General features: G+C 42.6%; 2 protein-coding genes across 2 annotated transcripts; one reads left to right on the forward strand and one right to left on the reverse strand.

Annotated features, from left to right (window-relative positions):
- Positions 1-879: 879 nt before the first annotated feature.
- On the forward strand, positions 880-12,007 carry LOC119725129. Its single transcript, XM_038196490.1, has 5 exons — positions 880-955; positions 4,253-4,636; positions 7,386-7,724; positions 8,137-10,391; positions 11,016-12,007. The coding sequence occupies exons 1-5, from the start codon at positions 880-882 to the stop codon at positions 11,316-11,318; spliced, it is 3,357 nt and encodes a 1,118-aa protein (XP_038052418.1). The 3' UTR covers positions 11,319-12,007.
- A 1,248-nt stretch (positions 12,008-13,255) lies between these two features.
- On the reverse strand, positions 13,256-15,827 carry LOC119724596 (thyrotropin-releasing hormone receptor-like). Its single transcript, XM_038195708.1, has one exon. It carries the CDS (start codon positions 15,191-15,193, stop codon positions 14,105-14,107), a length of 1,089 nt encoding a protein of 362 aa, XP_038051636.1. The 5' UTR covers positions 15,194-15,827; the 3' UTR covers positions 13,256-14,104.
- Positions 15,828-23,198: the final 7,371 nt, after the last annotated feature.

Below are 23,198 nucleotides of genomic sequence, written 5' to 3' on the forward strand. Positions count from 1 at the left end.
TTTAAACAAAAATGAGAACAGAGTACAAATGTAGATAGCCAACACCTAAACTTAAAACCATTGAGATTTGCGCTATGGTTTCATATACATGTACATCAATTGATACGTAAATGGACGAATTGGAGGCAAAGGATGGAATTGTTAGAATTGAAGGAAAGCAACAGAGTTACCAATTCCTTCCTCTATTTTTTTTGAAGTTGCGTGAAAAGTCCGACCCGCAAATCATTAGACAATTTACGATAAGTGTAGGTCAGGGTAATTCATGTAGTTAGAAGGCCAGAGCCGCCATCGTGTCAAACAATTAGCTCGTTCTGAACAAATTTAGTCTTGGCAAAGACCAATGCCGAGCACTCTAAAATAATGGATTTGCCGTTTCCGTCGCTTGCCAAGCAGCCAGCAGGATGTTTGAAAATTAGGTTTGTGAATTCGAAGTAGCTTTAAGTGCACTTCACGTTGGGGCCATTGCCGACTTTCTGCGCGTGCGTGTGAAGGCCGTTCACAGTTCAGATGCTATTGAGCCATCACTGTTGTTCGCTATGCCTGGGCGTCTATCGTCTTGTGTTCATATTAACCGTAATATCCCATTATACTGAATAATTAGTTCCGCGAATTTGGTATGACCGTGGTGCGTGACCTACGTGAGTCTTAATGCTTGACCATGCATTAGTAATATCCCGATGAAATTATCGAGAGTACTGACGCCAGTGGTACAGCAGAAATCGACCTGAGGGTTTGCAGCAGTGTAAGTGAGAATTTCGTATCGGCCTACAAATCTTACTCTTCGAATCGCGTCTGTAAATTGCACGGATTTTTGGTTAAAGAAGTTTCGCAGCCGGACAACGGAGTATTAGGTGAACTACCAAGACTTCCTTTGGTGGAATGGAAGGACTGAATATTTTGCGAACGGTGGTCGTGCTGGTGGCTGTGTTCCATATTAACAAGGCGCAGGACATGGGTAGGTACTTTGTATAATTTTACATATAAATATAACTGTGAGCACACTATCAGAGTATGCTTATGGAGGCCCAAGCTGTCCCCGTCGCGTCATTGAAGGGGGTTGTTAGTTTTAAATTCTTATTTATAAATACCTAATACAGTTTCTCATTTCCATTTGTCGAGAGCCCGTCAGGTGGCCGGTCTTAAACGAAAGATAAAGGCACGGCTGGCTGGTCTTAAACACTTTTTCAGTGTTCGCCTCGGCAAATTATCAACATTCTAGACCCCAACCGGTTTTAAACATAGTGTTTAAAACCTGCCAAACAAACATTTATCCCCTTATTAAAATAGCTTATCATTATAAAAAAAACATGAGAAATATTGACTTAGATTTCCTTTTAAAGCCCATGATGTACACTGTAGAATAGAAAATTGGGCAAATGGGTTGGTATTTTGCCCAATGCTGGTCAGTATACAAACTGCCGAAACTCTTCAGTAATTTTTTTTGCCCGAATTAACCAAATTAAGGTAACTTCATACCAATGCCAAATATTTGTTTCACAACATTTCTTTTTCGATGTAATATAATGGTCACGTAAACGTTATAATTATGTGGCTCTTCGTATCCTCTCTTGGGACGTTTCTAGCTTGCTGCCAATGGATATGTGGTCCTGCGTAAACATAGTGACCGTTTTAGCCTTTTTTTCTGGCTAACTTTGACAGATTCTTTGCTAAAAAAAACGAGTTTGACAGAAAATTTGACAGAATGGACTCTTTTGGCAGATTTCTGGCAGAACATAAAAACATAGCAAATTAAAAAAAAAAATGGCCCATTTGTTTAAAAAAGCTTCAATCTTTTCAAACAAACCCTTGCATCATGGGACAGGTTGGCTCACTGGCTACCGGACTTCATCGTGACACTAATTAATCGCGTTTTGCCTGAAATTTACGCAATTTCATAACATCTTTATGTGACTTAAATTGTTTACAATGTAATTTGAACCTAAATTAAGGCAACACTACAACATCTGCATGTGATTTAAAGTGTTTACAGTGTATTTCGAGTAACTCTGGGGGATTTGGCAGATTTCTGATAGATCTGACAGATTTTTGAAGTGCATTTAGCAGAATGTAGCCATGACCTTACGGTCACCCTCTGCGTAAATCTCTCATTCTTCACACTTGTGTGCATATCATGAGTTGCCAATGTAATGAATTAGCTTATGTGTTCGTGTCATTCATTATAAATCGTGAATTTTTAAGGCCTACTTTGTCTATTGGTATGATCCGCTTAGCACAGGCCGGCATTCTCAAGACCAGATGAGCGATTAAACAAAAACAAAATCTAGAGCGACACACATTTTTTGTAATTAGTCCAGCTTTGGGATGGCTTTGCAAAATTGATTTGAAACTGAATGTTTCCATTATTCAATATTTCAATATCATATGAAATGCAAACGTTCTAGTATAATGTTTACGTCGCACCGGATACATAACATGAATTCTTCCTGCCGAGCAACATCACAACTGACCTTAACTCGCAATAATTATAACCGTGAGTGTTGTGTGCTATTTTCAGATAAAAATGACTGATCATTGCTGATCATGAGAAATGTGTGACTTAGATTCCCTTCTGAAACCCATATGTAAAATTGTCTTGAAATTCCGAAGATGTGGAAACGATTTAGCTCTACTTGTCCTTTCTCGGATATGCGTTCATGCATGAAAATCTCCGATCGTCACACTCTAGCTCTATGAATATCATGAGTTGCGAATGTGATTAATTAGCGTATGCACACACGTCCTTCAGTAATACAATTAATGAATACAATTCATGATCTAAATACAGGTCGGCAATTTTATAACGAGATGCGGAACCATTTTGTACACGAGTAATTAAACTTATGAATATTGACGGTGACGTGCAATTTTCACTAATTAATTCAGCTTCCTGACTGTTTTGGGAAAATTGATAAATTGAAAATGTCCATGATTATTACATGTAGTGTAAACATTCGAGTTGTACCAGATACCTTACATGCATTCTTCATGCAGAGAAACATGACAAGTGACCGCGGTTCGCTATATTACTCTGGAAGGTGTGTTGGGTGATAAATGATGGTGAAGCAGAACAATAGGCTTTACTATTTTGCTCATGCCAGAGGGCTAGCCAGTGGCGTAGTGAGGATTCGTATCCTGGGGGGGGGGGGGACGCAAGACAACCGGCCTTTGTAAAATCAAACAGCGTTTTTTTTATGGTGTAAACCGAGGACACACACGTGCAACATCATGGATGAATTGATGACAGGAACCAAACTGAGGACTCCTCGGATAGAAAACGTGTACACAACAAACAAGCAAAGAAGTAGGAGTATAAACAAAGGAACAGGGAAAAAGAACAATACAAATCCTCGATTAATCCGCAAACAAAGGATGTGTGTGTGGGTGAGTTTGTCTTACATACGCAGTGTGGACTTCCGAACAAAAGACGTCCACATAATGTAGGTAGCACCGACGTTGTGTGGACTTACCCCACGTCCACACAGTGTTTCCCCATTTCTGGAAAACAGGTTTAGAGGCATTTTTGGGTTAGGTTTATCTGTAGCAGAATGAAGAGAAACACTAAAGGGAATCATAGAAAAAAAATTGGGTTGAAAGAGTTTTCACAGTTTGAGAAAAATGAGTTTTTTCACTGGTTTTTCTTAACTACACGAAAGCAATGGAAAGTCCACACTAGTCATGTGAAACAAGTATGGGTGTCTGTGAGTGTGTAAACACTGGCCATCGTGGACCTAGAACAAAAGGGTTAGGGCAAAAACAATAAGCCCACGATTGACCGATAGTCCACGTTGGAAATTCGTGTACAAAACCAATGAGAGCTGATGCTAAAAACTTACAAACAAAGGAATGAGGATGAGGGGCAATAGGGGGTCCACGATTGCCGGTGTTTACAAAGATATGTGTGTACAAGTATTACATTCAATGTGTAGTCTTCGGAACAAAAGGTGTCCCCATAACCAGGTTTTAGATACGTTGTGTGGATTTGTCCGTGTCCACTCAAGGTCTCCTCTCTCTGGAAAACAGGTTAAGAGGTATTTTTCGCAAAATTATGAGAACCCTCAACGGAATCATAGAAACAATTGGGCACAGTTTTCGGCCAGGTGACAGACTCTCGACCAATAGGAATGGGTAATCTATCTTATGTTTTTAAGAAATCATATTACTAACGTCAACGGCTCTGCATTATATTGCATTATATTCAGTTAAACGCTAACAGAAATAGTGGTTGATGAGAATTTTTTCGTTTGCATCACAGAATTCACTGATATCAGAGATCTTGATATCCGACTTGTCAATGGCAGCGCCCCCAACGAGGGCAGGGTGTTAGTTCGCTGGTTGCCTGACTCCGAGTGGAAGGCTCTGTGTCTTAATCCGTATGCTCCCGACACCATCGCCTATCAGATGTGCAGACGGCTTGGGTACCAGTTCGCATGCGGTATGGAGGAGGCAGGGGCGGGGCGAACCGATGACCCCTCCCTGGTGAACATACCAAGCGTGGAATATCTGGAAGGCTGCTTTACGCACGCATTTAACATCACTACTGGGGGTTGCGTCTTATCTGAGTCACCTCCGTTCGGTCCCAGTACCGACCCGCCTTGTGCGCATGAACAAGACACGTGGCTAATTTGTGGATTTGCAGGTAAGCCCAATTAAGGGGAAAAGTTAAGTAAAGAAAAGTAGACCATATTTGTTGATGATAGTTTTTTTCAAAGGTTTGATACTTGGAAATAGTTTATTTTACACTTCGTGATAGCAATGATGAAAAGTCACGATACAGATATCCAGTATGAGCTACCTCTACAAAATATGCACTGGATACTTTGTGCTGCCTGAAAGCTTGCGAGAAAAACCTCACAACAAACTGACCCAATCGGGACTAAAACCCAAGACCTTCTGCTTACTGCCTTTACCACTCAAGCACCGGGCGCGTAATTTTTTTTCCTAGGAGGGTTAAGGGCAATGTCATGAATAATTCATGTTTATCCATGAGAACGGACAATGACATCAACAGCATTGTTGTTAGTTACTCAACTAGTTACAATACATTAAAGCATTTTAAAGAACGGTTGTCGTCGAGCTACCACACAGGAGCCTAGTGGATAGCGAGATGAGCTATGGATACAAAGATCCCTGGTTCGAATCCACGTCGTCGCTGCTCATGCATTTTCATCAGCTATTTTTCTTCTCCAAATTTATCACTGAGATATTTTTAAATTAAGGGGAAAATAGAACGAGAAGCTAAGTCTTGCAATGATTCAAAGGAAAAACTGAATTATTCATGACATTGCCCCTAACTCTCCTAGGAAAAAAATTACGCGCATCGGGCTTGCTGTGGTCGGCCGGCTGGTTCGAAACAGATAAAGCAGGTGGTACCGCAATCAATTACATTTCTCTCCATGTGTACAGGAATGCCAAATTTCGAATTGCGACTGGTTGAGGAGGGGACATTTGGTGCGACTGGAGGACTCGTCCAGGGACGCTGCGGTGGGAGGCAGGAATGGGGTGCCATCTGCAGCAACACGTTCGACCTGTCAACCGCTGGGCACGTTGCCTGCCGCGATTTGGGACAGCCTCCCGCCATTTCGGTGGGGGAGGTAGACACCCGTGCGGTTTATCCAGGGCACGCTCCCGACTACACGCTATTCGTGGACATCGGTTGTGTTGGGGACGAAGCGAGTCTGAGCGAGTGCGAACACTACTCGCTGCGGCAGTGCGAGAGTTATGCCACTCTGGAATGCTTTACTGGTAATTATGTGACAGAATTTACTTGCTATTGCTTAAGACTATGATATCAGGTGATGAGTTCATTGACCTAAGTTTTAGAATCATTGGCATTATGCGTCACGCTCATGATTTAATTCTTTGTGACACGGTAGCTACAAAGCATGAAAAAAAGGGAAGCAATGACAGAAGAGGATGAAGACATGTTATGCTTTAGAGAAGGTAGAAAATCGGGAAGGGTGTTCCCACGAAACCCACAGAATTTGACAGGGATAGAAAACCCAATCCAAATTAATTCTGGGTTGAATTTGCCCCCTGGCCAGAGTGGTTCAAGGCAAGCAAAAGACCACTGTGCCAAACTGACTCCCAGCAGAGTCTTTCTGGCCTGATTCCTAAAACGCACACTGGATTTTTAAACAAATCTGGTACCACAAGCGGAAGCCTCTAGTGTATGGCACTTTTGAAGATGGGAGCAAAACAATTTTCGTACTGATCGCTGTCATGTAAGCTAACTGATTCGTCTGTTCCCTGCTGGTATTTTTTCTTTCTATTGCCTGCCGGAAGTAAATAAATGTATGCACATTAAAATGATTTATACATTATTATTTGTTCAGGAACGAGGGATATCAGAGATGTCGACATAATGCTGGTGAATGGCAGCGCCCCCAACGAGGGGCGAGTCTTAGTCCGCTGGTCCGCAGACTTTGACTGGACGGCAATGTGCTTCAGTCGCAACCACACCGACGCGGTGGCTTTCGAGATGTGCAGGCGGCTCGGGTTCCCGTTCGCGTGCGGCAAGGAGGCGGCAGGGGCGGGGCGGACCGATGCCCCCTCCTTGGCGAACATATCCAGCGTGGAATACCTAATCGAGTGCAGGTCAGACCCAACCAATATCTTCGCAGGGGGCTGCTCCCTCTCGACGACACCTGATCCCATTGGCGTGTCGCCTTGTCCGCATGAAGAGGATATCTGGTTATCGTGTGGATATGCAGGTAATAATAAGCTCTAAACAAAGGCAAAAAACTTTTCAGATAAAATAAAGCCCATCTGAGACGCAATAGTTCTCTGTGGACAGGAAAGGACAGCCTGCTGTCCATTGATTGAGTCACTGACCGACTGAGTCATTGACTGACTGACTCCCCGACTAAGTCACTGACTGACTGACTGACTGACTGTCTGACTGAATGAGTCACATGAACTAAGACTTTCGAATCCGTGAGGAAATCCAAGTCTTGTTTCTGCTTGCCCTATTTTATAGCGCTGCTTAACGGTTAGGCAGAAAAGTTCTCTCTCAAAAGACCAGCCACGTGCATCGGCATTTTGAGCGTCAACGTGCATAACACGCATCGGCTGCGTCGTGCGCAATGCGTACTTGATTACGTAAAATACGCAATTGCAGTTCTCCTGCACAGAGATGGCCGTCTTTTTACAGCTTGCAGCTGATGTGCTGACGGTTGCGTGTGCATGGAGAGTTCTGTTGTTATGTCACTGATTAATGCAACTATTTCTTTTGGGGTTAAGCGAACTTTTGCTGAGCCTATTGCTTACAGTCTCTTTTGGTCTCGGTAAGCACAAGATCAGCTGCTATGAAAGCAGCGCTATGAAATTGGGACCAGTTTTTGATTTATTTCAAATAATTTGTGACACGTTATTTCAACCGTTGTCAGGAATGCCAGACTTCGAATTGCGACTGGTGGAGGAGGCATCCAATACTTCCAGAGGACTCGTTCAGGGCCGTTGCGGTGGGATACACGAATGGGGTGCCGTCTGCGGTAACAGATTTGCCAAGCTCAGGGCCGGGCACGTTGTCTGTCGAGATCTTGGATTGTCGAACTACTCCATATCAACAGGAACACTAGCCTTTGGAGAGGTTAATGCGCAGCACGTGCCCAACTACAATCTGTTCGTGGATATCGGTTGTGTTGGCGACGAAGCAAGTCTGAGCGAGTGCGAACACTTCTCTCTACGTCAGTGCCAGAGTTACGCCACAGTAGAATGTTTTACCGGTAGGTTTATGGCGGACCTTCATGTGGTATTATAGAACTAGGGGTTCTGAGCAAGTTTATTTCTTCCATCGGTCTTCTTGGGGTGCAATGTCAAAGTGACGACACTCCTTTTCCGTTTTTCTAATGCGCACATTAGCGTACTGTGCATAATATGGGAGTTTCCAACTTAGGCTAATTACGACCTATTTAATCAACGCATTCTGTTTGGCTGTGACTGATTCTGAAGCTAGAGATAACGCCAAAGCCGAAGCCGTTGCCGAAATTACCAATCATGGTAAAGAGACATACATCTTCACAGCCTTTTGCTTTTGGCCAGTCATGCATTATTGAAATGATACTTAAAAACATAATTTAGCCGTTTACTTACGGTTTTTTTCGTACTTACATTTGATACCTATTCCCTTGTTTACAGAAACTCGGGAGTATGAAGATATTGCTTATCTGTGTGGTTCTAAGCAACTCTGTGGCCAAGAATGCCATCAACAGATCAATCCTCTGCCGGACAGCGCTGATGTATTCCACTATTGCCAGTGCGACGACGCCTGCGTTCTATTCGACGACTGTTGCTACGACTACGCCAATGTTTGCGACCGAACACCGCCAAGTTTAGAACGCGGGGGCTTCACGACTGATTGGTTCGGCTGCGTCTGGATACCGGGCAGTCAGTTCACTCACATTGGTTTTGTGGTGGTAGAACGTTGCCCAGAAGACTGGAGAGACGAAGGCACACGTGCTTTGTGTGAGAAGCCGATCAATGTGACAGACGTCATTGGTTCAATACCAGTATACGACGATCAAGGTGTGGATTTTAAAAACATCTTCTGTGCCCTGTGTAACCGCAGGTCTCTAGCTAGGTTAAGCAGGTGGGACATTTTCGGCTCTGACAATGTTATAAGTAGTACTGCGAACCTATATCACCCATCTCTCAACCAGACCCTTCCGACAAAGGGCTGGGCCGTCACTCCACCAAAAGGTCACACAGAAATACGTAAGTGCCCCGCTCATGTGATTGACACCTGTCTTGTTGACTTTCGCGGTACCGACATGGAGACAGCTTGTAGAGCTTACTACGCACCCGTACGAACCGATCGGGAAAACATAAGGTATCGTAACCCACACTGTGCTATGTGCAACGGCAAGATTCTCGAACCAGATAACTCCTGCATGGACCACGTCTGTACGGAGACATGCGAACCTGTACCGTGGGGTCACTGCATGGGTGTATGCAGCCCGTACGACGACTTCTTCACAATTGAGGTTCTCTTTGACTTCACATCCTCCTCTTCCATCAATGGGAGGTCCTGCTTGGAAGGGCAGATCTATGATCCATTCCTAGAGAGGTGCCGAGTGCTGACGTGCGCAGCTGGGTATCGAATCAACGGCGACGAGTGTGTGGCATACACTCCGGCAGATCCGCCCATAAACGGCAGTATGGAGACATCTGCGATCGAATGCTGGGCAAAGCGTCTTGGCAAAGACACAACCGGCGGGCAAGCCTTGATGGCAGGACAAACTATCATCCTGGAGGACCCAGATGCGGGACAGTTGTCAGCTCTTGTTCTCCTGACCTCTTTTCGAGGAGCGCTTGACGTTGAAGCATCTTTTGATGGTGCACATGAATCAATAGACAACACCACCACACTCCCTGGATTACTTTGCAATATATCTACGCTGTCAATTTTCGTGCCGTTTGGTCTCCGAGCTTCTAGTACCTGTCAGACTGTAAATGGGAATGAAACATTTGAAGGATATGTTGGAAACCTTTTGGAGGTGATAAGGTTTCAAGGTATCAAAGATAAGGGAGAGTATACGAAGAAAAGAGCATCGCCTCTATGCTTGAAGGTTGCCAACCTGAATTGCTCATCTCTTCTTACGTTAAACGGTTCCGAGTACACGATCTTGGCGGATGAGATTTTACAGGTGACTGTAAGTGGCATACGTATACCTACTGCCGAGTACGTTCGTTTCCCAGACGACTCTGCTGTCACGTGCTCTTTCACAGGTCCGCTTCCGGAGGGGTTGGAGCCGAAGATCAGAAGGGCAATTTCCTTTGCAGGTAGCTGTCTGTCTTTGCTGGCACTTGCCGCAACCTTCGTTACATACTGCGTCTTTCCTGAGATCCGGAACACCGCGGGCAAGTCAACGATGAACCTGGTGGTGGCGCTCTTCGTCGCCATCTTGCTGTTCCTACTGACGGGCTACCTCAGGCAGAGCCGCGCCGCTTGCGTGTCCGGTGCCGTAGGAGCGCATTTCGCCTGGCTTGCCGCTTTCTGCTGGATGACGGTCCTTAGCGTCAGTGTTGCTCGCACTCTGGCGTCCAAGGTGACCATACCGCATCGTGGCAGAGGAATCGATCGTTCACTGGTCACCTACATGTGTCTTGCCTGGGGGATCCCCCTGATCATAGTGACCATCTGTCTGGCCCTCCAGTTCTGTAACTGCACCAGCCTACCTACAATCTACGCAGAGAGAAACATCTGTTGGATCACTGACGCCACGGTTCGCGTGGTCGTCTTCTTGGTACCGGTTGCGGTGAGTTTGGTTCTGAACATCACCACGTATATCTTCACGGTCATCAACTTCCGGAGAAACAGACAAGCAAGCAAGGCTGCTCGGGATCAAACAACGACGGACGCAGTCAGAGAAGAACTCTCCGTCTACTTAAAGGTTCGTTAAGAATATCTATCTTTTATTGGCTTTAACGAAACACAGCATCGGGGACAATTGGGAGTCTGCATCCTAATCGTTGAGCGAAAACTAATTCAAACAAGCTATAGATACTGGTTGTCTTGGCTTCATCCCTTTTGGTTTGTCTCCATAGCGTGGAAACTCGCCTCGGAATACTTCAGAAAAGTTGGGACTTAGCATGAAAAAAAAACACAACAAAACTGCATCACACATGTAAGCGCCAAAACAAATAACTTGAACTTGCGAAATAGTCTGAAGTCTCCTAATTTATACGCATCTATTTCTTAAATCTCCACTACCGGGACAGGTATAAGCTATATTTTGGACCACACATTCTCCATTTAATCTCGATTCTATCACCAATCCTCATAATTCCTTTTAAAAAAAAGCATTCAGAAATTAAACAGTCCCCAGTCAAGCAGCATGTTTTTTTTTCTCAAAATGTACAACGACATAATCATTCCTCATTGTTATTGAAGATCCCTTAACTCATATAAACCGGACATGCGAATAGACTCGTGATTCACTTGTGACCAGACCTGTGGGTTGTTTTAGTGTCAGCTTGGAAAACCTCAACAACGTGTCCTCTTCTTTAACCAACAGATCTGCACACTTGTTGGCGTGACCTGGATCTTCGGCTTCGTGTCTCAGTCAGTGACTGGCATCGTAGTATTCTCCTACATCTACATCCTCCTCAATTATCTCCAAGCGGTCTTCATCTTCATCGCCTTTTGCCTCAACAAGAGGGTCCGGGGTCTGTGGAGGCAGAAGCTGAGAAAGAAGCCGGCACACACCGGGACGACGAATTCGACTTCTCACTACCCAAGGCATCAGGCGAACACAATCTCCTCCAGGATGTCCGGGATAAATCACACGAACACGACCACAGAGAACACCCATCTGTAACTCTTATCTCTCCAAAGTGAAAGCTTGTAACACAAAGGTATCGACATAATAGCACACATATCGACCAAACAGGCTTTCATTGCGCGGTATGATTTACGTCCCCCGCTCGCCGCGTCATTGAAAACATTCCAGGAACATCACAGCTCCTCGGGGAGCATACAGCTTAATGCTGCCATATCGACGCAATCGGATGAATCAAACACATGATAGTTTTTCCATCACGTGTACCAATTTACTCCTGGGAGGGGGAGAGGCAATGAGTGACAAAGCGTCTTGCCCAAGGTACAGGACACGAATCACAAACCCCAGGTTAGACTTGAACCAATAACCTTCAGATTTACCCACAAGATCAGCAGTTCAATACAAAAGACTACGAAGCCACGGTACTCAACGGGTTTGGGAGGGAGACAACATGTCTCTGAGAAAAGGCCGTTTGGCCTGATTCAACTTCGTCTGTAGTCAATATAGTTCTCCTATCAAAGTCGGGGTTTTTTTTCCAAGTATATATAAATAAAGATAATAAATACAATGTAGGTGATGTAAAATCGTGTAGTTAAAGGCTGCTAATAGTTTTAAGTGTCATTGTAAGGTTATTGTATGTGTAATTTCATTTTAGACGAAGTATAGATTTTGCCCACGTCATATCTAATTGTTAATTAAATTACACTTAGTGAATATAGTTACTCAGATACACAGTATTTCAGTACTTTTACGTGTTCGACTTGCCTGTCTTATTTTGGAAAATATAGATTTGTATAAATATTATAGGTAGGCTTTTACTAAGGGAATAAATGTGTGCTCGAGAGGTTTTTATCACTCTGTTTAAGACCACTTAGAGTCTGGGTGCTGATAATTACCCGAGCCGGAGGCGAGGGTAATTATCAGCACCCAGACTCTAAGTGGTCTTAAACAGAGTGATAAATACCGACCGAGCACATATTTATTCCCATTCATAAATACCTTTTCGGTTAAAAAATATCAAATAATTCGTTCAAAAAATCCCAATATTGTTCAACAAGTTCTTTCATGCTTTTTTAAACATCCCTCTGGCAAAATAATGGAGTGTTCAGCTGGCGAGTAAAGATGTAAACAACCCTTTTACGGCGATTGACGCGCGCGTGGCATGTTCTGCGCGATGTCGCGCAGAACGCACCTAGGGCGTTGTGTTTGGAATTTTGAACTGTAAAATTCTGACTCACTGGTAGTGTTGCGCATGCCTACGTGAGGATTGTGAACGTTCAACCAATGAAACGGTAAGAGGCACTGGATTTTTAGGAGTCCACATTTTATTGTGACACTGGAAAAGTGTTTAAGACCAGCTAGCCATGTCTTTATCATCCGTTTAAGACCGGCCACGTGACGGGCTCTCGACCAATAGGAATAGCTTAACGGTCTGAGGTATTTATGAAAATTATATTTCATTGCAAATATATTACTCTGTGTTGCTGTACCAGCGCAGCACATACGGCGCACTTTGTCTGAGGTCACTTTTGAAACTCCGTTGGATCTGTATCGATTAATCGTGTTTTTATTTAATAATTTTCTTTTTAATTGAGCTGATAGGTAATACCTTAAGAACTGAAAAAGAGTTCATTTTATCAAATGTTCACAATGCTCCACCTTTGGTCTCAGTTTACTGGGGGTGTGGCAAAGTTAAAAACAAGTCGAACGTTGAAACTAAAGTCCCCTTGTTGACACAAGCTTAATCCTCTCGGTTTTTGTTTTTATTTAAATCATATGAAATAACCGATATCCGAAAGGCTTTATTCTCGGTTCAACCAAAAAATAACCAAAATACCAAGAACATTTTAATTATTGAACAAAAAATAGATATACAATCAACGGGTCGGTAATTGTTTTGTTTGTTCAATTTAACACAGTTGCTGGTATGGTGTTTGACACCTGCCAAGTCCTACGGAAATAAAAAGTTATCATCAACGAAGGTACAAAAAAGGCAGCGAGTGTATGTGTCGAAATATTGTCGCTGGACAATATTCTAAATTCTTATCATCAATACCAATGTAAATTTCAGGCCAGCAGCCATTAAAAAAATGAGAATAGAGTACGAAATTTAGGTAGCCCACGCACAACGGGAAACCACCAAGATTGACGCTTTGGTTTCAAATTCATCAATTATTAAACAAATCACCTACTTATGCGCAAATGCGAACGAAAATACAAACAGATGGAATTGTTTGAATGGAAAAAACAACAAATGTATTCATCTATTTATTTTGTTAGATTTAGTGAAGTGTCTGACCAGCAAATAATCAGACAGTCCTTCTGTTTCATGTAGTTAGAAGGCCAGTGCTGCTATCGTGCCAAACAATTGGTTTCAGGGTTCGTGCTTAACAATAAGGCCTTGGCAAAGACTAATACTATACTAATACTAAATAAAACGTAACCATTCTAAAAGAATTGATTTCCAGGTTCCATCACTGCACTGTAAAAAGCAATGCAAAGACTTTTTTTGCCAGTTTCAACATGAATAATTCTGAATATTTTATAGTTTACCATATAATCAATAGTCCTTTTAATAATCACCAAAATATCATGACAAAAAAATTAATTCTTAAAATAAAATTAGATATACAAACACAGGGTCGTTTGTTAATGCAGAGGTCAATGGGAAGAATTAATTTAGTTGCGGGTTTTTAATTGACATCTACCAAGATCTTTCGAAATAAAAACTTTGTCCTCAACGAAAGTACAACAGTGGCAGCGGGCGCCGTTACTTATTTTTGTACAAAATTCCAAACGTCTTGTTATACAGAGGGGCATTGGTCTTAAGATAACGGTGTAGAGGGAGTTACAGAACTGCCATTCTGCAAGGCAAGTTCAACAGTGAATATGTTATTGCTGCCAATTTTCCGTCTGTCCTTTTGGCAGCAAAACACCTTTTTGAAAGCAATGCGGTAACGCCAATTGGTGATATTATACACAATAGGATTGATCGCTACGTTTGTGTAGATTAGCGTCTTGAATACCCAAAGTATCGTCAGCTTCTGTTCGAATGTTAGCAAATGGATTCCAATGGTTTCTGTGATGGTCTCCACGAGGTAGTAGCTCTCCAAAGGTGATAAAAGCAGGAAGAAGAGGCCCCCTGTGGTCAAGACCATCCGGTCGATCGCATTGCGCTGGCTTGATGTCACCAGGGTATCCTGCAGTTTGCTCCGTTGTTGCATGGCGCGCACGATGGATGCGTACATGACCGCGTTCACTACAAGACTGACGAAGAAGGGTAAGGTGCGCAGTGCATTTCTGACGTAAGACACCCACTCCGGGAAGAAGTCAGACTGGCACACCATGATCTCTCGAGGATAATTCTTGCAAGGTATCACAACTGGAAGCACTGTGTAAAAAGCCGGAAGTAAACAAGCAGCGGCTACTACCGCAAGTACCCAGAATGCAACGCTGAGCCTGGACCGCTTGGTAGACGTGCGCAACCTTGCCTGCAGCGGCCGGCAGATGGCAATATACCGGTCAAAGGTGACTGAGGTGATGAAGAACAAGGACGCAAAGTAGGAGATATAGGAGAAGGCTGGCCGCAGGATGCATCCGGTAACAAACCCGAGCGGGAAGATGTCATAGCGGAACGGTGTCATGGAATACAACACGATCCTTGCTGATGAAGACGACATCAAATATAAGATATCTGCCACTGCCAGTTGCACAAGATAGCAACTTGTGGGTGTCCGCATGAACGGCACGCGGTGGACCACGATGATAAAGGCGGCGTTACACAAGATACCGAAGACACAGATCACCGGTATGACGTAATAAGTCATGGTCCTGTCGATGGGGAGGTATACCATGTAAGAATCTGTCCGGTGGTCGTCTCGGAAATACAGGGCAGTGCAGTTGTCCAAAGCCATGACACTCAGCCTTTCACGAGGTATGTAGTGAAACACTTGAACTTGGACTTAACCAATACACAACATTAAGGTTAGCCTTGATGCCGTCACGGTAGTTTGGTCCTATTTCGGGTTTTCGTCAGTCACATTACAATACGAGGTACACGATAGCTCTTCCAGTGGGTTCCTTTCAATGTTCTCACCTCTTGTACACAGTGGCTCCCGTCTGGTCACGATGTAATACCATGGGTATTGAAGCTTCGTCGTGCCAAGAGAATATCGAAGACCAAAATTCACCTATCTGACAAAATCCTAAGATATGAGTCACAACATCGTCAGAATTTTCATTCCTGCGTTTTATATGAATGTCTGCATACGGAAGCTTGATGATTATCCACAATTCATCTTAATTGTTTCTTGTTTAAAACAACTGTGCTTGTAGCACCAACAACAAACACGTATAGTGTTCAATAATCGAGTTGGTGATGTGTCAAACAGCAAACAGTGTACAACACACAGTACTCCCGATACAAATAAAATGAACAGTCTAGTCTACAGCTTAATTCACCCCAAATTTGCTACTTATCGCATTCGAATTCTGCGTATTTCTCACCATCCTTGCAAATAATGCTGGTGGTCAATTATCATGCCTATACTCACTGGGAACGACAACAATTAAAAATGAGCCACGCGGAGACAACAATTTATGATGATTACTTCGTGACTCTAAAATCAGTGGAGTAGAAAATAGAATATTTCAATTGCTTTATATCAAACCAAATCGTGCTGAAGCTAGCTCCATTAATCTCCAACGTATACTTTACTGACATTTTTTTTATAGCTCGAAAACTAATTGTTTTTATTTCAGAAAAAAATAAAATAAAATCCCTGACGTCAGCGGCACCGCACACCGGGTATACCGGTACTTACGGTAGTTGTGTGTTAGTATTTAAATCGAGACTTTAGTACGTATTTTTCAATCAATGTTACTTGGAAATTCGTGGAGGACCTGATGGTTTTACCATTGATACCCAGAAAATATTGGTTTGTTCAATTAAACGATAATTCTATGTAAAAGGGTGTCTTTTGTCAAGATGCCGTCATTCGACGGCTGATATTTAACACCGATTATATTTAGGCCTTGAATCTTAGGCATGGAATCATTTTCCAAGGTGTCCGAGGCGGTCGTTGAAACTGTTGACTACGTCATCAGGCGCGCAATGGCAATGTTTGACTCTCCCATCGATGTTGATTGCTCCTCAGCCATCGTGCAGTCCGTAGAAAGTCAGGTCTCCTTGACTCTGAGACAAGAAGGTCAGGTCAGTACGTCAGGACACCATCCATGTTGAGGCGGTCAGTCTGAACCTGATTCAGGCTAGCAACGGACTCAGCTTCGTCTCGCTTCGACAGCCTGGACAAGCGGTACCTCCCCAGGGCTCACTCGTCGGTTCCGAGGGCCAGACATTCTTGGATACGGCTAAGATACCGACAGGTTTTGAAGTGATAGCATCGGTCCTATTACCGGCTAGCATTGTGGACTTGATGCATTCGCCTGACATAAGTAAGTACACAAGGCATGTTCTAGTATTTTGTTTGCTTGATATAAAAAAAAACCAATATATCCATCATCTAGTCGTCTCCTACCCAAAGCATGGCAAAAATGGCAACAGTCAGATGTACATGGAAACATGGCGCATGTTCATACTCATTGTGGCAAAGCGCTTCTCTGCTATCCTTTGTAGGCAATGATACCTCTGCCAAGCTACAAGCCAGCTTCCTGATCTACGCTGATGACACTTTGTTCCAGTCTGCTTCAATCAGAGAGTATCGAGGGGAGGATAACTCGACTCGTAAGGTCGCTGGATCTGTCGTCTCACTGACTGTGGAAAATGTGGATCTCGTCAACCTCACAGAACCACTCTTGATTGAATTCAAGGTTAGTTGACTAATCGAATGAGGAATCACCTTCATCGGAATCAAACATAGCCAGTCACCTAACTCATACCCGATTTTTAATTATTGGTTACAACAATGTTTAAGACTCAGTATAACTTCGCCTTAAAAAAAGAACAATTTGAAATATTTTTCTCTAATAACCACAGACACCTGATGAGGCAAGTTACAAGGAGAGAAGGAAGATCCAGTGTGTCTTCTGGGACTTTGAACTTGGTCGGTGAATGGTCAACCTATGGCTGCACACGGGCAGAAATGACTAATGAAACGGCGCTGTGCAGCTGTAACCACGGCAACAACATTGCCATGCTTATGGTTTGTGACAATCTTATTGATTTCAAAATGGTTTCAGTAAATGAAAATATCAAAATGAAATGACTGGGTTTTATAACTCGGGAAACGTGGCTACATGAAAAAAATCCCTAGTATTGAATATGTTCGGCTACTACATTCCTAATTATATGCTTACATTTGCTGAAGAAATCATGAAAAGGCGTATAGGCAACGTTACGTTTTGATATGGAACGAACCTCGGTTATCAATAATACCTAACAACGGCACAAGTTTAAACAATACAAAACATGGATACAATGTTCTCCTATCTCTCTTTGAATATCTGTGCCGAGGATATTTCGATTATCAGAAACATTTTTATTACAGGTTTTAGAGATTCGCGTTGGATTCCGTGCTCTTTAAATTTACATAACGTAAGAGGCGTAATGGCGTGGCAGATTAGATGAGGCATAAAGTAAGGGAACGAAGCTAGTTGCAAATGGACCACAAGCACAAACAAGTGACTGGAAGGCGACTGCTATTATACATGAAATTACACTGTGGTTTTATGTTAAAATGCCTAGTTGTAATTGGTTTCAGTACTTAATTTTGTAAGGATACATATTATGATAACGGAATTGAGTACTTACCCAATCGCAGACTAATCGCAGAGATTGTGCACGTCGGGTTGGTTGAAAATCGATTATTGCACACATGACGCCAAGTGTCGATGGTGGATCAGTTCCTGCAGACAATAAGTAAGCAGAGTAATTATTGCATATTTAAATAAAATGAACCAAAAGGAGATGTCCAGCACTGGCAGATTTTTCACATTTAATAGGAAGTTGCAAAACATGCGTTTCTAAGAAAAAAAAACACATCTCATGGACCCTGTTACGTGTGGACACACCAAACTAAAAGCTCAGTACGTCACACATGGCAGCAAATGCAAATTAAATGTGAAGAATAAACAGTTAGCCAAAAAAAGGAAGGGATATGTGTTGGACAACCAGCAATTAACAAGGCGGTGAAACAATGAAATTAAGGTGCACGACCTTTATTTATTATCAAAGTCAATCCAAATCAGAGTGAAAGATGTAATCAGGTAAATGGATAATATAATACAAATTTATACAATCATAAATTAAGTATCGGCCGATTCTTACGCAAGACTGGGAATGAAGGAATGCCCGGTGAACTGAAGAAAACGTAGGGGGCCGGGTTGCTCTGTTTACCGATGAGGGGCGGCGTGACAAACAGCGTCTTCTCACCTCGGGATTCCGAGGTGTGGTCCACGTCCAACGAGGGGGGGCTTGGCTGACTTGACTGAAGGGACCGCAGGATTTGACTGCATTGCGACAAGGGGCTCACACGGATAGGGTTTCATACCCGTGCTAATAGTTCATGCTGTTTTAAAGAGCTTGAACCTACAGCACAGTCGATGAAGAGCCAAAGCGTGGAAGAAACAGCCACGCCCAAAAGGATCCACTTCAGGTAGCTTGACTTGAATATGCAGGAGCTGGTTCTTCAGTGTTGTCAGCGGTCCGCCTGCCCGTGATGGTATGGCTAACAGAGGCCTCGGCATGGGAATGTCTACCCAATTTATAGTGGGCCAGCACATTCCACTTGTTCACTCTAAGTTTATGCCAAGTTAATACAAAGGGAAATATTTTGGAGGGTTCGAGCCCAGAGGATTAAGCTGATAATCTCTCACCAGCTGGCCTGACCCAAATACATGGAGGGTTCGGGCCCCCGGAGGATTAAGCTGATAATCCTTGACCAGCTGGCCTGACCGAGATACATGGAATTTAAACTAATTTCATTGACGATGATACACTAAGCGAAACTAACCACACAAAAAACAAAAAAACCAGAACATGTAATATTCGTATGCCTCAAAAGTGACCAACATGCGTGTCCGTAAATAGATTTTGGGCATTCGCTTAAATGAACTAAGTAAAACTGAGTAAAGTATATGACGGTTCATACATGTATGGAGGTTTCAACGGACGTTGATGTTTTTGTTTGGCTAAGAGTTTTTACGTACCAATAGTAAAGATGTTTGGTTACACGTGTCCACAATAAATGTTTTCAAAATGTTATACTTTTTAGGATGTAAGTGGCCAAACACTTGATGATGAAGATGACACTCATGCTAAGACAGCGCTTGATATCATCAGTCAGGTTGGCGTTGCTTTGTCAATCATAGCTCTAGCTATCATGCTGATTATATACTTAGCTATCAGGTAAGAATGTTAACTACTTAACATGTGATCGAGCTTTAATTGGGCTTCAAGGCTCACCTGATGTCGTAATTTGTCATTATTTTATGAAGGAATGCAAACTTTCCTACATTTAAAAGTAACTGTTATAATTCAATCTAATTTCTAACAACAATCTCAAGGTAGACCTTTTTTTCGGTTTATGAGTGCATCCAGGGATTTAAAAGAATCTTTTTAAATGGAGAAAATAATAATTATTAAATAATTGCCCATATTGTCAAACGTTAAGCCTCCAAATTTACAGGATACTACGAAGCTTTGTTTTGACTGATAATGTAGTAACCAACGGATAATGTATCACCAACCGATAATGTCACACAAATTGACCGATAGTGTAGTAAATTGTACTACAGTATCAGTCAAAATGTGCAACATTATCGGTTAAGACCGACAACAATCGACTGATAGTGTAGTACATTTTACTACACTATCGGTCAATTGTTGTTACATTATCGGTCAGTGACACAGTATCGGTCAATTTGTGTGACATTTAACGGTTGGTGATACATTATCCGTTCGTTACTGCATTATCAGTTGTAACAAGCTTCTCCTTGTTGATGTTGTACATCGTGTTCCTTGCCGGGTATGCCGGCGTTGATAATGCATTGGTATGTCTCAAAATAGTTAGCGGTCAACCAATTTCTCAAAACTCTAATTTGCCAATCGAATGCAGTTTGCATACAGTGTTCAAATACTTGGTGAAGTACCTGTTGAAGAATGCTTATTCGGGTAAAATTCGGGTAAAAGTTGGGAAGAATTTATCCAAAAGTGTACGCAGTTGATATGTTGACCAACATTTGGCAAACTACCACCCCATTTTCCAAACTCGTAGAAAATACTGGCACTTAAATCAAAGTATTTGTGGTGATCTGATTTTGTTGAATAGACTTTGCACATAACTGTACGATCATATCAGATCGCTAAAAACACTTTTTATGAATTAGGCCCAAAAAAGTCTCCGGTTTCTGGTAAGGAGCTTGCCCATAAATTGGTGCGGCGACGCGGCTTTTTTTTACCTGTTTTTTTTTGCTTCAAATGTCGGCTGATGATTGCAAATGGTGCCCGACTAAACTCAAAATATATGGGAGTCCAGAGAGGCCACATAAAGCTTATTCTCGATCACAACCCCATCTAAAAACACGTTACAATTGTGCAGCAGCAGGATTGCAGTCAAACCAGTGAGTTTGGCGGTTTTGAGACATCATCTTTTATTGAAAAAAACAATCATTTTGCCGACGCGCATGGCTACGGCGACGCGCGCGCATACCAGAAACCGGAGACTTTTTTTGGCCTTAACTAGCTTATTTTCATGTGGTTTTGAGACATCATCTTTTATTGAAAAAAAAAATCATTTTGCCGACGCGCATGGATACGGCGACGCGCGCGCATACCAGAAACCGGAGACTTTTTTTGGCCTTAACTAGCTTATTTTCATGTGGTTTTGATGTTTTCTAAAGCGGTTTGAGATTTTACTCTAAACGAAATTATCATTACATTGTTACCATTGAGTACGTTTATACGTTGACGTCAACGCTTGTATACACTTGTTTTCTTCCAATATTTTTTCCCTTAACAATTATAATTATATTTCTTATACGAAGAATATTCAACTTATTTTGTTTTTGAATTTTAAAGGGCTCTAAAGTTGTTTGTATGGATGTGGCTGCTGTACTCCACTACTTGACTCTGTCCACTGTAATGTGGATGGCCATTGAAGCCAGGAACATGTGCAGCTGTACGGTGAAAGTGTTTCTGAAGCACACTGGGTTGCATCCTAACACTAAAAACACCCACCTCCCAGAAACATTTGAATTGCGCAATAACTAGGTCACTTTATCAAATATCTATGTTCTCAGTGCAATAAGAAATCTGGGTAGGGAATTTAAAATGCCAAAACCTATGGAATCGATGGAATCGATAGAAACTGTATAAGACATAAGCCCCCCCCCCCCCCCTGTATGCGATCGAGCGCCTCCTGTTGTCCGTGAGTTTGTGGAAACCACGCAGGTAGCCCTTACTCAAACACAGGCAGAATAAGGCTCTTATACAAACAGAGTTTTGAACTAACTGACGACTTAAAGGCAACAGTTTTGATCAAAACCAGCATTCTATTAGCACGGGAGACAATATCATTGACACAATCATTCCAACCAATCTGAGCATTCACTGTAACTCCGAGGTACTTAAATGACATTACACATTGCAGTAGGGAAACACTCAATGTATAAACAGGAGGCGCCGGATTATTTTTCAGCAGCGTGCTCGACTGGCTCGCTATATCTCAATCAAAAGGTACCCTAAAATGCCAATTTGCAGACAAACTTTACACTGTTACAAAGCTCTTGAACGGGCCTACAACATACAAAAAAATCAAGTCTTCAGACCCAAGACTTTTGGAGGAAATGCAAGACGTAGTAACTAAGTCCTTCGAGTTTAGTTTTGTGCAGTAACTCCCATAGCAAGGCCTGTCAGCGCCGTGCTCGACTGGCTCTCTATATCTCAATAAAAAGGCACCTTAAAATGCGAATTTGCAGACAAACTTTACACCGTTACAGAGCTCTTGTACAGGCCTACAACATACTAAAAATTCAAGTCTTCAGACACAAGACTTTTGGAGAAAATGCAAGACGTAGTAACTAAGTCCTTCCAGTTTAGTTTTGTGCAGTAACTCCCATAGCAAGGCCTGTCAGCGCCGTGCTCGACTGGCTCTCTATGTCTCAATAAAAAGGCACCTTAAAATGCGAATTTGCAGACAAACTTTACACCGTTACAGAGCTCTTGTACAGGCCTACAACATACTAAAAATGCAAGTCTTCAGACACAAGACTTTTGGAGAAAATGCAAGACGTAGTAACTAAGTCCTTCCAGTTTAGTTTTGTGCAGTAACTCCCATAGCAAGGCCTGTCAGCGCCGTGCTCGACTGGCTCTCTATGTCTCAATAAAAAGGCACCTTAAAATGCGAATTTGCAGACAAACGTTACACCGTTACAAAGCTCTTGAACAGGCCTACAACATACTAAAAATTAAAGTCTTCAGAATAAAGAATTTTGGAGAAAATGCAAGACGTAGTAACTAAGTCCTTCCAGTTTAGTTTTGTGCAGTAACTCCCATAGCAAGGCCTGTCAGCGCCGTGCTCGACTGGCTCTCTATGTCTCAATAAAAAGGCACCTTACAATGCGAATTTGCAGACAAACTTTACACCGTTACAAAGCTCTTGAACAGGCCAACAACATACTAAGAATTCAAGTCTTCAGACACAAGACTTTTGGAGAAAATGCAAGACGTAGTAACTAAGTCCTTCCAGTTTAGTTTTGTGCAGTAACTCACATAGCAAGGCCTGTCAGCGCCGTGCTCGACTGGCTCTCTATGTCTCAATAAAAAGGCACCTTAAAATGCGAATTTGCAGACAAATTTTACACCGTTACAAAGTTCTTGAACAGGCCTACAACATACTAAAAATTCAAGTCTTCAGACACAAGACTTTTGGAGAAAATGCAAGACGTAGTAACCAAGTCCTT

Source organism: Patiria miniata, unplaced genomic scaffold (genome assembly GCF_015706575.1).
Source record: "Patiria miniata isolate m_02_andy unplaced genomic scaffold, ASM1570657v1 HiC_scaffold_18, whole genome shotgun sequence".
NCBI classification, from domain to species: Eukaryota; Metazoa; Echinodermata; class Asteroidea; order Valvatida; family Asterinidae; genus Patiria; species Patiria miniata.